The sequence below is a fragment of the Anabrus simplex genome, chromosome 1 (assembly GCF_040414725.1).
Source record: "Anabrus simplex isolate iqAnaSimp1 chromosome 1, ASM4041472v1, whole genome shotgun sequence".
Lineage (NCBI taxonomy): Eukaryota > Metazoa > Arthropoda > Insecta > Orthoptera > Tettigoniidae > Anabrus > Anabrus simplex.
In genome coordinates, this window is record NC_090265.1 from 1,192,829,787 (window position 1) to 1,192,844,675 (window position 14,889).

At 39.6% G+C, this 14,889-nt stretch overlaps 1 protein-coding gene across 3 annotated transcripts in view; it reads right to left on the reverse strand.

The window, feature by feature from the left end:
* The window catches only part of Sec16 (Secretory 16), a 753,833-nt gene that overhangs the window by 592,166 nt on the left and 146,778 nt on the right, over nt 1-14,889 (reverse strand). For all 3 annotated transcript variants that reach the window (XM_067137541.2, XM_067137539.2, XM_067137540.2), the window contains exon 6: nt 12,069-12,237. In XM_067137541.2, coding sequence (XP_066993642.2) covers nt 12,069-12,237 — 169 coding nt within the window. The remainder of the gene's footprint in view (nt 1-12,068; nt 12,238-14,889) is intronic.

Below are 14,889 nucleotides of genomic sequence, written 5' to 3' on the forward strand. Positions count from 1 at the left end.
GAAGCTCTATGGAGAATTCTAGCTCTGATTGGATGTTCAAACAAATACATACAGATACTTAGACTACTGCACAACGGCATGTTTGCCACTGTTCATTCCAACACAAGACCAGGAGACCCTTTCCGCATTTCTACTGGAGTTAAGCATGGTTGTGTAATTGCTCCAACATTGTTCTCAGTATTTGTTGAAACTATACTACACCTTGTGGTTGATAAACTGCCATCAGGTGTAGAACTTGTGTATAGAATGGATGGAAATCTAATATTAATAGACTGCGAGCTAAGATCAAGGTGCCCTCAGTGTCAGTTACAGAGCTTCAGTACGCAGATGACAATGTTATTTTAACCAACACAGAGGAAGATCTGCAATCAATCCTCAATGCTTTTAATCAAGGATATGAAAGTATCAGACTGGATATTAATATTAATAAGACCAAGATCCTTTACCAACCGGCACCAAATTCCAATAAAAGAACTCTGGCTATTACAATCAATGGCCAATCTCTGCAGAACATAAATCATTTTCCTTACCTTGGAAGCCACCTCTAAACATGTGTAAACATTGATGCAGAAATCCAATATCGTTTAAGATGTGCTAGTGTGCCTTTCGGTCATCTCCTAAGAAGAGTGTTAGACAATCATGATATCAGTATGAGAACCAAACTATACATTTGAAATGCTGTTGTAATCCCTACTCTTATCTATAGTTGCGAGACCTGGTCAACTTACAGAAGAAACCTAAAATGCTTGGAAAAATACCATCAACGATACTTGCGGAGAATATTGCAAGTTAAATGGCAAGATCGTCAAACTAACATTAGTATCCTTGAGGAAGCCAACACTACAAGCATGGAGGCAAAGATAGTCAGGCATCAGCTACACTGGGCTGGCCGTATCGTCCGCATGTCAGATACAAGCCTCCCAAAGAAAATTATGTACTCCCAACTATAGAATGGCCAGCGTAATCATGGAGGGCAGCTTAAACGATATAAGGATGTTCTCAAGTGTAATCTCAAAAAGTGTCATATTGATACAGTCAACTGGGAAACTGCAGCCAAGGATAGGCCCAAATGGCGTAGCATTGTATACAACGGAGTTGAACAAGAACGAGATAGGAGAAGATTAGAAGCTGAGAGGAGGAACCGCAGGAAGGAACGAGTGAATGCGAGGGATGGTGTTCTTACACAACCACCTGCTGCAACAACTAGTGTGTGCTGTCACTGCAATAAAATCTGTGAATCCAGAATCGGACTGTTGAGAGTTTAAGAGAAATAATTTAAATATCAGCAAGGCTAAGACAGTATTGATGAAGTTACAGATGGGAGATGATGATCCATAAATCAGACTAAATGACAGTGTTCCAAAGTTTAAGTATCTGGGTAGTATAGTATCAAAAAGACAACTTTGCTAAATATGAGGTGGACAGTCGAATTAGCAAGGCAACTCAATTTTTCCACCAAGTAAGACAACTGCTGTGGGATAACTAAGTATATTGAAACCTAAGATGAGGTTATATAAATCCTAATGTACACCCATCCTCACGTATAGCCGGTTAACTCAATTAAATTGAAATAATAAATAAGGTAGTTCAACCTATTCAATACAAATAAATACGAAATGTAGTGTTACATTCCTATTTAATTATAAGTGGAATTGGTACCGGTCTCGACCCCAATCTGGGTCATCACCAGCCGAACAAAACGCAAAAAACAATGCATAGGTAAGAAAGAAAGAAAATAAAAGATCAAGTGCCCACCAAAAAACAGTCGAAAAGGCAATGTAAAACAACGGGGACAGGCACTGTAAAATTCAGAAGAAGTAGAAGGCAAGCCACCCAAAAGAAGCAAGGCGCAATCTTCTGAGCAGCAGCATAGCACACGTAAAGTTCAACATCGTCTCATAATGTTCACGAGAAGCGGAGAACAGCCAGATGAGTCAGCCCGCACACACTACCAGGCGCGAAGTCACAACACAATCCAACAAATAAGAAGATCCAAAATCGTGCAGAAGCCAAAGACGAGCAACTCAACTGAAGCAAATTGGCAGCTCCCGAAGATCAGTGCGACATACTCAACATCAAGCACTGTGCTCTCAAACGCCGACGGAACCCGATGAATAGATCAACGATCCATTACTTGCTTTGGTCGCAGAAATGTACACATACATATACATGTAATACAATTCAATATAATTGAAATATGTAACCAGATCTTGTAGATTTTTTAGAACAGCTGACGCAAAAAAACAATTGTTAACTACCACGTTGAAATGAAATGGCGTATGACTTTTAGTGCCGGGAGTGTCTGAGGACATGTTCGGCTCGCCAGGTGCAAGTCTTTTGATTTTGACGCCGGTACGCGACCTGCGCGTCATGATGAGGATGAAATGATGATGAAGACGACACATACACCCAGCCCCTGTGCCAGGGAAATTAACCAATGATGGTTAAAATACCCCACCCTGCCGGGAATCGAACCCGGGACCCCTGGGACCAAATGCCAGCACGCTAACCATTTAGCCATGGAGCCGGACAACTACCATGTTAATGAGAAAAGACAAGTCGAAACTCCAAGCTGCAGAAACGAAGTTCCTACACACCATGATACAGAAGACCAGGAAGGATAAGATCAGAGAGCAGGTGGGATTAGGAGGCTCCCTATTACAAAGGATCTAGAAGGCAAAACTGAAATAGTTTGGACATGTAAAAAGGATAAGTGCAAGCAGGACTGCAAGAAAGGAATATGAAAGAGAAGTAAAAAAGACCAGTGGGCAGACCCAGAGAAAAATGCACCAATCTGGTAAAGAAAGCTGTCAAGAAGGGAGGGCAGGATTGGGAGAAGGTTACGAGAGAAGTGGTTCATGGAGGGGCTCATACACCACACCTGGGCAACTGGAGATGGTCAATGATTATGACGATGATAATGATGATGTGACGACGACAGTACTGTATCAAAATATCTTATCTACACTGCTGTCAAAACTTGAGAATGAGATAGATAAAGCAACATATCAACTACTTGGTGGAAATGAATGAAAGTGCGGTAACATGTTGCCAGAGGTCTCCCACACATGCATAGAAACCTGGCATGAGTTCAGCAAGACAATAGCGCCAAATGGATCTGGCCCCATAAAACAAGGCATTCGAAGGAACGGGACAAGAGAGTGCGAGCCAATCAGCAAGCTGTTACGGTGCACTGTAGTGGTGTTATTCACTACAACATAGCCCAGAGACAACATTGGGATGACTTCACACAGGAAAGAATTATCAGGAAACTGGAAGAAGGATGAAGTGGGACAACTGTAGCCCAGGAGTTTGGTACTGCAAGCATTGAGCATCAACTCTAGACCGACGAGGAATCGGGTCGCGTGCTCTTATCAGACGAGAGCAGATTCGGTCTGAGTAGTAATTCTAGGCTTACCCTCATCTGGTGAGAGGCAGGAACAAGTAATGCACCCAGGAACCTTGTTGAACATGATCAATGTGGTGGTCCAAGTGTTATGGTGTGGGAAGGCATAATGTTGCATGGGCGTACCAACCTCCAAATCTTTGAACGGGGTACACTCGTGGGTCAAAGTTATTGTGACATTGTATTTCCCCACGTGAGTCTTTTAAAGTGCATTCGGCCTTGACTTCACTTTTATAGAATTATCAGGAAGTGGTCACTACTGTAGAGGTCGTCGTGTACTTGCCACCGTAGCAGGGGAACTAGCGCACGGCTGCAAAAAAGTGACATTCAGGTGTGAGAATATGCCATGTGCGCTGCCGAAATGTGTCAGTTCTCCTGTACTATGCATGCAAAGATCGAACAGGATGATCAGTCGCTCGAGCATCCTCTTCCTAGCACAGGAAGACGCTTTTTTTTGCTATTTGCTTTACGTCGCACTGACACAGATAGGTCTTATAGCGACGAAGGGAAAGGAAAGGACTAGGAGTGGGAAGAAAGTGGCCATGGCCTTAATTAAGGTACAGCCCCAGCATTTGCCTGGTGTGAAAATGGGAAACCATGGAAAACCATTTTTAGGGCTGCCGACAGTGGGGTTCAAACCCACTATCTCCCGGATGCGAGCTCACAGCTGCCCGCCCCTAACCACACGACCAACTCGCCACAGGAAGACAGAGAACCCCAGAGTGTGTTGCGGGCGTTCACGTCTTCCAGCACGAGGAAAGGAGGAGGTAACTGACTAATCAAATCTTGTAGCGCACGCATTTCAAGATCGTAGTCCGGTCGTATGTGCACATTGCACACCGTTGTCATTACTGGCAACGGAGTGCGAACTGCAACTGCATCTAGCTGAGTACAGAACGGTACTTCTTTGCTGGAGATGTCGGAGCGAACTAAGGTACAAACGCCCCCAGTTGCCATGCCATCCACAGCTACTCTCTTTGGAATAAAGACAATATCCTCTCATAGTCGTGTCATGCCCACATCTCAAACGAGATTCCTGTAGCCAGACTATGGAGACCGCAAAGACGGATATCAACTGACATAACTCAGCTAAATGACAGTGATAACTACTGCAGTTCCACTGCAATAGTGCCATTGTGTGAATAAGTAGCGCTGTGAATTTAGAGCAATTTCTTGCCCTTCGTTTGGTCCATTACTGCCAGATTCCACTTTGTTGGTATTTTTCGTGTCATCATCACCATCCACAACAATGAGCAGTTCAGTCTTCACAGTCTCCTCAGAAGAAGGAGACGCGGTGACTGAGCACTCCGCGGATGGTGATCTCGATCTCCTTGCTGGGAGAATTAGGTTCTCAAGAAAGTGATCGAGCAAGAGGGAATCAGGGCCTCTCGCTATTGCCCACCATTTCTGTCTTATTTGGAGGAGAACTGGCAGATAGCTTGCCAGACTTCTTCGGGGATCCTGTGACCCCCGATTGATTTGGCGAAGGCTTCTTCTCCAATTCCTTAAAGGAGCTCTGGGGCTTCAACTTCTCCTCCTTTATGGTCTGGGCATTGGAAGGAGGACTGGACTTTCCAGCCCTATTTGGGGAAGTCTTCCCCCTGCCCTGTTGGGGGAGGACTTCCCAGCCGAACGTTCCTGGGAAGGGCAGTAACGCTCTTTTTGATGGTTCTCGTAGTTTAACTTCAGTTTCTTTAGCTATTACATTTTGTTGCTAGCTTTGACTTTTTGATGGATTTTCAGTACTGGTTTTCTGTACAAAACTCTGTGGAGTGATCAGCATGTTTGTGACCTTTTCAGCGAAGGAGATGGAAAACACTGGAATAGCCATAGACTTGAACTTCCTCCAGGCAAGATAGCTTATCCAGCATTTTGATCTCCTGGATCTTCTTCTCCTACTTGAATGTGGGGCACTCCTTTGAGATTGGAGCACGCACACCTGGGCAGCTGACACACACAGCTGGTGGTGTGCAGTCAACCCCAGCATGCTTGAACTTCCCACACATTTTGCACGTCATCGAACCTGCACATCGCAATGAAGTGTAGCCAGACTCATTGGTGCTGGAATATATGGACGAACAGTCCAACGATACATTGCTACTTTTATCCATTCTGGTATGGTCTCGGCATCGAAGGTAAGGATGAAAGCACCCGCATCGAGCAGCTTATCACCCACATGCCTCTTCAACCTCTTCACATCAGTTACACCCCAACATGCTAGGTACCGGATCATAGTATCACCGGAAGACTTAATCAAATCCCTATGCAATATACCTCCCTTGCAGGAGTTCAGGGATTGTTGCTTCTTAATTTTCACCTCTATCTTTCCGAATAACTTTGCCTTAAGTAGCCGTCTGGACTGGTCAGCCGTAGATGTCTTTATTAGTACGGATCAATCGGAGCTTGCGCATCTCATCGACTTCACCAGCAACAATTTCTTCTATTGAATTACTTATCATAAAAGGACATTCACCAAGGAAACTTTTGCCATCGACCCTGGAAGCAATCAGGAATTGAGGAAGACGTTCGTCACTCACACAATCCACCAGAACTGGAGTATACCACTTATGTTTCTTAGCAATCTTGGATGCCATTTTTTGAAGGGTGCCACCCTTTGAAAAAGAGAGATAAAGAATAGAGAGGTTCCATATTTGGTCCCATGAGTACTGAGGAAATATGAAGTCGACCTTCAGCAAAGCCTACGAGTAGTAGCAAAGGCAAGGCTATATACTCCAGAGGGTGTCCGGTATCTAGAGGGGGTCGCTAACAACTACTCTCCCAGTAGCCATGCATCACCTCGCTACGACCCGAAACTTGTGATTTGAGGAGGTAAAACCTCCGTACTAACCTATTCTACCAGAGGCAGAGAGGGTAGCTAGACAGAAAGAGGAATGAAATTTAAGAAGTTGAGAATAGAAGGGTAGAAATAGTAAGGCTACCTCTCAGGCAACTCGGGGGACACCTTGTTAGTCTGGCCCTACACCGAGACCAATCCAGCATGGGTAACCCTGAGCTGGCATAGCCCTTGGGATCATAAAGCATACAAGCCCCCACACCAACGTCAGAGTCATGGTGTCCCTAGGTGCTTCATAAACGTTATCTAATAACTTCCTGCAACCTACTGTAATTATCTGTAAATTTATGCTAGCCTGCGGAATATTCCATAAATGACCTGCTACAGAGGGAATTATAATGCAGAATATATAGTAAACGACAAACAAGGAAAAAGTGTTGGTGCGTAATATTCTGGAAAAGACATGAGAAGGGTTAAATTCCATCGAGCACGTGTGGGACATGTTGGGCAGACTTACTGCAGCATGTCCACATGTACCAATGACCATCCAGCAGTTACACTGGTGGAGGAACGGAATGCTCTACCACAAGAATTCCCTACCAATCTTGTGGCCAGCATGGGAACGTTGCAGAGCATGCATTGCTGTCCGTGGTGATCACATCCCTTTTTAAGAACCATGTCCCTTCTTTTGTGATGTCCAGGGAACCATCATGAGTCGCAGTGACTTATGTGTAATTTATTGTCTCTGTATAAAAGTGTAATTTCTGTTCGTCTCATCGCACATTCCTTTCAGCTGTCTACTGTACCATATTGTAGTAGTTCTTCCTATGTATGGTTCAAGTTTCATTGAGCTATGTTACATGGCAGTGACACAACATGCGAAAGTTACTTTCGTCCCTTAGTTTTGCACAGCAGTGTATATTTTATCATACATTAAACAATCTTAGGAAACTCTTACAAAATTCTAGTTTTAATTTACAGCTTGAAATGTGTTCCTTAAGGTGTCGATAACACTCCTTAAGGTGTCGATAACACATGATGGAACAACAACTTTGTTCTTTTACCAATCACATTTCATGAAATTAACCAGGAAGTGAAGTATTTGTAACAAAACACTGAGTTCTACTTGATGGATTTACAGCTGTCAGTAAATATTTCTTTGCCCTGTTAATTGTTTTTGAGCTCATGTTATGCCTTGTCATTGTCAACACTTCACGGTCTAAAATAAGCCTTGTAAACTAGGGATTTCTTGTTATACATATAAATTCCTCCAATTTCACTGCTTTTGCATCATCTAATTCACAATAGCATGCACTTTCTTTCGTATCCATAATGGTACACTTATTACATTTACACAAAATTTGCATGCCAACTCGGCCTGTAGTGTCCATGTCAAGATCGCTATCTGAATGATCATCAGCAAACGTCTTTCGTTCTGGCTCAAACTGATACACATTGTCATTTACATCCATTGTAAGTCAAAATAAACCCACTAATAATGGCAACAAAAGAATATGACAGCAGTAGATGGAGTGTGGGAAAAAAACGTCCGAGTTTATATACGACGTTAAAGCTGCCAGATTGACTCGATGTTACGAGCAGTTGCTACTTCTGGATGCAACTTGAGAAAGGTTGAACATAGAGGCACCAGATTAACAGTGTTTTTATTAAATCCCCATATTACACATTAAGCAATGAATAATGAAATGTGTTTTTGTGTTGTGTTTTACTTTACGTTGGTTAGACTGTCAACCTTTACCTCTCGGTCAAAATTCACTCAGAGAGCATAACTATTTTTCCCTCAAATCCATGTACTTTCTGTTGTCTATAACTTTTTGTGTTCCCTATTTATAATTCCCAATCGCCGCTACTGACTTCAATTGACACTGGTGGTGAGCTTAGAGGTTCTGGACTTAAGAGTGAAGCATATATGTGACAATGTTAGGTTATGGATCACAATGAGTAAATTAGCATTATTGGATAATGAGAAAGGTGGTGGTACCTCGTCTTTGTAAGCTAGCTATCTCAAAATAAATAATGTGTGTGGGTGCTATAACAAATATATTTTGGAGGTATGTACTATAAATATATAATTGTTTATGTCTGTTCATTAAATTTTTTGTCGTCAAATTTGAAGGAAATGACTGAAGGTTGTGAGGAGGAAATTCTAAGTGGTGACTGGGTAGGAAGTTGCTTTTGTCAGAGATCCTTAAATTTTATTAATTTCATATTTATATTTCTGGTAAATATTGTTTGTGGAATTCATACCTAGCATGTTACCCAGATCCAATTTCGGGGAGTTAGAAGGTGTCAGATGATTAAGAAGCAAATATAGTGTCTCGACATCACATGATCAACACCCTGATAATAATAAGAAGAAGAATAGTACTCATGCTAAGCAAACTTAATTATTTCTTTATTTCTGTAATCACGTTACAGCAGCACCCAATTTCACATGGTAGTTTGGTTTACTCTGGTTGACCCTACACTGCATATTTTTTTATTTTCTCATTATTTGAATTCTTAGACATGCATAACCTAAGAATAAGGGAAAAATTCTTAAAATGGTTTTGGTACAGCGAAAACTCACGTGTGACTAATTAGTCCTACCATGCACAGACAATGAACACTCAGTAAAATATTTGTTTTGAAAGTTCAATCCCCATTACCAGTTTTCTCACTTGAGGTGAAAGTCCTTGAAACAGTTCCTTTTGTTCGTGCTACACAGTGCTAAATCACACTTTTCACAATATATCACGATTTTGCCCTTGCATGAGGGAAATTTGCACTACTGTCGAGTGTCTTTGTAAATTTATTTATTTTTTTGCACCGACACAGATAGGTCTTATGGCTACGATGGAGTAGGAAAGGCCTAGGAGTTGGAAGGAAGCGGCCGTGGCCTTAATTAAGGTACAACCCCAGCATCTGCCTGGTGTGAAAATGGGAAACCACGGAAAATCATTTTCAGGGCTGCCGATAGTGGAATTCGAACTTACTATCTCCCGGATGCATCTTTGTAAATTAGTCAGTGTTCCAAACGATCTCGAAGGACTGGTTGTGGAGGGCAAACTGCTGCTGGAGCCTTATTTCATTTCTTTATGAGCCCTCCTTCAACTTCAAAACTTGGCCATCCTCATTTTAGGGTGATTAGTATCATCATCTATCAAGTGGGGCTACCAGTGTCATGATATTTTGAATACCCAGCCAGGCACTAACGCGTCGATGCAAAATCCAAGCATTCACAATTGCGACATCTAAGTAATTAATTGTCATAATTGTCTTAATTGTCATAATAATTTTATAACTTGCCATGATAGAGATCAATAGGCCATACCCTCCTTTATCATATCACTGCATGACCAGACTGCATAATGGGAGGAATCAGTCACACCCTCAAGTTTAAAAAAATCTACACCAAATACGAGACCGCTCTTTTAGTGTATTCGAATATGAGCAGAAGACTTACCGGCAGCAGTATGATTTTTCTCAGCGGCACAAGAATTTAATTTCATGTTATTGTTGCAAGTGATTTTAGCGTAAATATTGAACTCCTCTTGCCCTGGAGGACATTGAAATATTTTCTCCCACTGAAGTGCTGCCAACCTTATGAAAAATAAATCTTATGAAAAATAAATCCTACCCGCTTATTTAAATCTAGATATTCCTCCTTCGTCTCATCATCCATGAAGGTTAATTTTATCATGTAATTATAGCTGCAGAGAAATATTTATCATGTGCCCGAATCGTCCCACCATGCTGTATAGGGTTTATTTAATAGTAAGGGAAGGATAATGTTTATTAGCACCCTAGAAAATTTAAATAGAATTTTATTTCATTTAATTAATGCCCATCAGCCAGATATATAACTATGGCTGTCTACAGAATAGTAGAGGGCTGTAATCACAACAAGATATTAAAGTACTTCTAGTTTTACATCAGCAATATCATGCACATGCTGTTCATTTCGTTTGACAGATTTGTACCAGTTCATTTTGTTTGACAGATTTGTACCCAAAGAATGTATGCTTGCTTCCTTTTTAAGTCTTCCTAAACACTAGAGTCCTTTTTGAGACACGTGTCTGTCATTGCTTACTAACACACAGCAAGTAATTGTCTGAAATTTGTCTGAAATTCAGCATTATAATCACTTAATAACGATGAAAATAACACATTTATAGTTTGTTCATTGAACACTTCACCCTCTGTCAGGGCACTTACATTAGAAGAAAAGCAAGAGTTAGAACCATCATTGTTGGAGTCTTCTGCTTCTAGCTTAGTTTTCCTCAGCTTTCTTCTTTTATACCTCATCAAAATTCTGTCTGCTGCATCCTGTCATATGTTACAAGTCCTGAGCGTCAAAGTTGGCTTGTATCTAGGGCTGGCAAGGTCTCTTGCATGCTATCCATTGGCTGTTGCAAAAACGAGAATAAGGAGTAGGAGTTGATACTTTCCCATTAACTGAATTCCTTTCCAGCACTGTAATCCAACTTTTTCTTCTCAAATTGTGTTGCTTTTCATTTGAAACCTAATAAACCTGCCTCCAGCTGAACTTTTCTCGTATGTATTGTTACACCCAACTACAGCACAAATGTTCCAACTCCTTGAAGGATAGTTAAAATCAGTCGTATTTCAACAGAAGATTTATAGAACATCCACCTTTACTGCAGCTAGCTGTCACATCAACTAACGCCAAAGCTGGCACAAGAGCACAGCATCGTTTTTCATATGCTCCCTATAGCTACCAATAATAACAGAACAAGGACAGTTGAACAGTTCGTCAGACTCCTTTTTCTACTGCCTTACTCGGTCTGGACGTCAACTACCAGACTTACCATTTCCTTTTTGCCACGTACGGTGTGGAAGTTGTCCAAGATGGATATACCCTTATTTCTTCAAATTGTCGAGCCAAGATCTGCATTTTCTGTCAGGCCTGTCAGACCTTCAATTCTTCCTTGCAGTATTCACAGTGTATTAGCTGGAATGCTGAATTCTGCTGCAATATCCTCCTCCTTTCTCACACCTTTTTCCACTTCAGGAATCAATTTAATTTTTCACTTGCACTTAAATGATTCAGTAGATGTTTCTTCTCCATAGTGTTCGCATTAGTGATTTTAAAAGTAGGTCAGAAACTACAGTACATTACCCACTTACCAGGCTTTTCAGCCCAAGGTCAGAAAGTACTGTTACCCGATGCGGACATACCATAATTAGCCAGTTTCCTCTTACAGCCATTGTCTGAGGTGCACACTGACTCCAATCCGTCTCCTTGCCCCTAGGCTGCTTTGGAATGTAGCAGACCACACAATACTGTTAGAAATAACTTCTCCAGGTACCATATGGTACCCAAAGTGAACTCAGTGCTCATATTCCGATCCCCTAGTCTCAACTGCAGTATTCAAGCCAACTATATCTTCACTCTAACTTTGAGATAAAGATAAATATTTTACATCTGGGGAATGAAATATTCCTCGAGATATATTGAAATATTTGAGTAATAGAACTTTGAATTACAGAAAAAACATATAAAATAGTTACAATCCTGCCAGAAAATTTAAATTACATCGAGATATTGAAAATACAACATATAGAAGTTTGACTTATGGAAATTCGACTGTAATATAAATTCAAAAGTATGGGAACCCAAACTTTTGTCAAAATCATAGCAATAATTTGGAGTACAGACACAAACTCACAAGTCTTCTTTCTAATAACTCTGCATAGGTACTGTTACCTTTAACAATCAAAATTAAATATTCATTCGTATAGTATTTCTCACGACAACTACAATCATAAACAGACATGTTTAACTTGACAATGTTCTTTCTTACCTTGGAGTCGTGAATTAAGTTACAGAAAAGGTTAACTTACCTCAATTCCCGGGAGCTATTATCTGATGGTTGAGGAGGGTACGTTTCTACACTGTCAGAGCCAATAGTCTCACTCCTTTCAGTAGGTGGCTGTGGAAGAGTACTTGGAGTCAAACTCTGCTCTGGAGAAGGACTTTCTGTCTCACTAGTAGCTCGTCCACTAGAAGACACTGATAAGAACAGAAAGTGATATACACAGTCAGCAATCATTCAACAATCTTGCCAGTAGTAGTAGTCAATGAGAAATAAGCATCACCTACCACATTACTAAAAAATGTATCTATTAGGTTCTTCAGTCTGCCAAAAAAAATTTGAGTAAATAAATTCAGAAACTATCTAAAAAAAGAAAACATATGGTAACATAATTATACCTAAGAAATTAATAACTTAATTAAAATTGAATTACATATTTTGTTGATTATTATTATTATTATTATTATTATTATTATTATTATTATTATTATTATTATTATTATTATTTCATCTCCAAAGTGCTGTGAACCCTATTTTACCATAAGGTACTGTATGTTAGGGTTGTAGTTTATACAAAATATACAATTTCTCTGATAAAATTCATCACATAAACAGAAAAATAGACATGAACAGAAATGGAAAGATAAAAGTATGATATGTACAATCCTTAATACTCGACTACTAATATTTAAAATACCTGATCATAATATATACAATACATATGTTAAAAAGCTAATAAGCAGACAATATCAAATTATGTGTGTTTCAATACATAATCAGTAAATTCTAAAAATTGAAAAGAGCAGTATTTTTTATAAAATATGAAATTTAGTCATTTTTCAAAATAGCAACTGCAAGTTAACAAATGCATCTTAAGTTCAAAACGTGCTCTCTCAAAAGCAGGAACAATTACAGGCTTGATCATTAAGCTATTCACCGAGTTTCATCGGCATTTGAAAGCACAATGCTGGACATTGAGTATGTTGCGCTGATCTTGCTTCAAGCGACTCGTCTTCGACTTCTACACAATTTTGGGACTTCATTATTTATTAAATCATGTTGTGACTTGCGCCTGATAGTATATGCAGGCTGGCTCACTTAACTGTTCATCTCTTCTCGTAAACATTTTTGAGGCACAGTGCCAAACATTGCGTGTGTTGTGCTACTCTTCAGAGGAATGCGCCTTACTTCATATAAGTGACTGACCTTCAACTTCTTATAGATTTTATGATTTAAAATCGTGCAGTGCTAATCCGTATTATCTTATATTGCTTCTTCAACTGCTTTTGTGAAAGACTCAACCTTTAATCTTGTTGTTTTCCTATGCATTGTTTTTGTATTTTTATTTGGCTGATGATGACCCAGATTGGTGGTCAAAACCGGTACCCCTTCCACTCATAACCAAATAACAATATATTGCTTCCAGCGGTCACCTACCTCCTCATTTTCAAAAAGAATCTTTCCTGCTTTGTTTTTAACCACATTACTTCTGGTTATTTTCTTTTATTTTAAAATATGCCTTATCCGATTTCCCTGCTTTTAAAACTTTTTCAATGTCCTCGCCAATTACATTCATCCAGCTGTCTTTTGCTAAGCGACACTTGTCTGTTATTAAATTTTTTAATGCTCTATATTGTTCAAAATACCTGCTTCTAATTTTGTTCCTCTGTTCAATGAGATCTAAAATTTCTTGAGTCATCCAAGGCTTCTTTGATTCCAGTTTCTTTTACCCAATATATCTGAAACGGCTGTCATTAAGCTGTTCTTGACATTTTCCCATCCAGTACTTTCACTGCTCAGTTGATAGTTTTCTCTTCAAATTTTGAAGCCAAATCTGCAATGTGTAAGTTATTCAAACACCATTTCTTCGAAATGTATGTATGCTTTACGTTTTCTGAATATACTACCGGTAAATTTGGTAAATTTCCAAATTCTTTGAAATCATTTAAGAAAATACTAGGTTAACAACTGAAAGGAAATCTGCCACCTGTGCGACAGCTCTAAATGCAGATCGACGATGACTGACAGATTGATCGAATGATTGACCTCTAATAGGACACTATTACCCAACCAAATGTGCCATTCTTTAAGGAATAGGGCACTCCATCAGGGACATCAACATAAACGGCTCTACTACATACCTCCAGTGGTGTCATAGGTAATAAATTTCATATTATTCCGTATTGAAGAGCAATATAATATAAAACAAAAGCTAAAGGTTTCCACCTGTTACTATTTATTGTAACCTTTAAAAAATTACATATATTTGATGAAACTAGTTTTAGTCTTGCTAGAGACCATCATCAGTCAAAATCAACAAAAGTTAAGGCAAGACATGAATTATAGATTTAAAATTTTATGAAGCAAGCATGTGTTGTTGAAATTCAGTTCAGCGTGGATGAATGGTTACGTTAAAACAGTCTAGGCATAGATATCAAGGATAATTTAATAAAAAACCACCTATTCAATACTTTCCACGTTTAATGTGGTTATTATCTACATGATTTTATGTAGACTTATTTGGTCAGGTACATGTTTCACCCATTATTTTGGGCATCTTCAGCCTGTAAACAACCTTTAGGTCAAGGTTTGGGACCTTTTTAACCGATATAAACATACCAATATATACACTATATACAACATATACATTATATACAATATATACAAACATAAGTCAATACAGTAAAGTTCTTTGGTCCTAATCTATCTAATATGGAAAATGTCCAAAAACTAAAATGGATCTTCTTTTCAGTGAAGAGGATTGCATATCGGGGTTTATGTGACCCCTATATCATATTAAGTTCTTGACGTATCGTGTCTGGTGACAGGATGTGTCGTCAACAATAAGT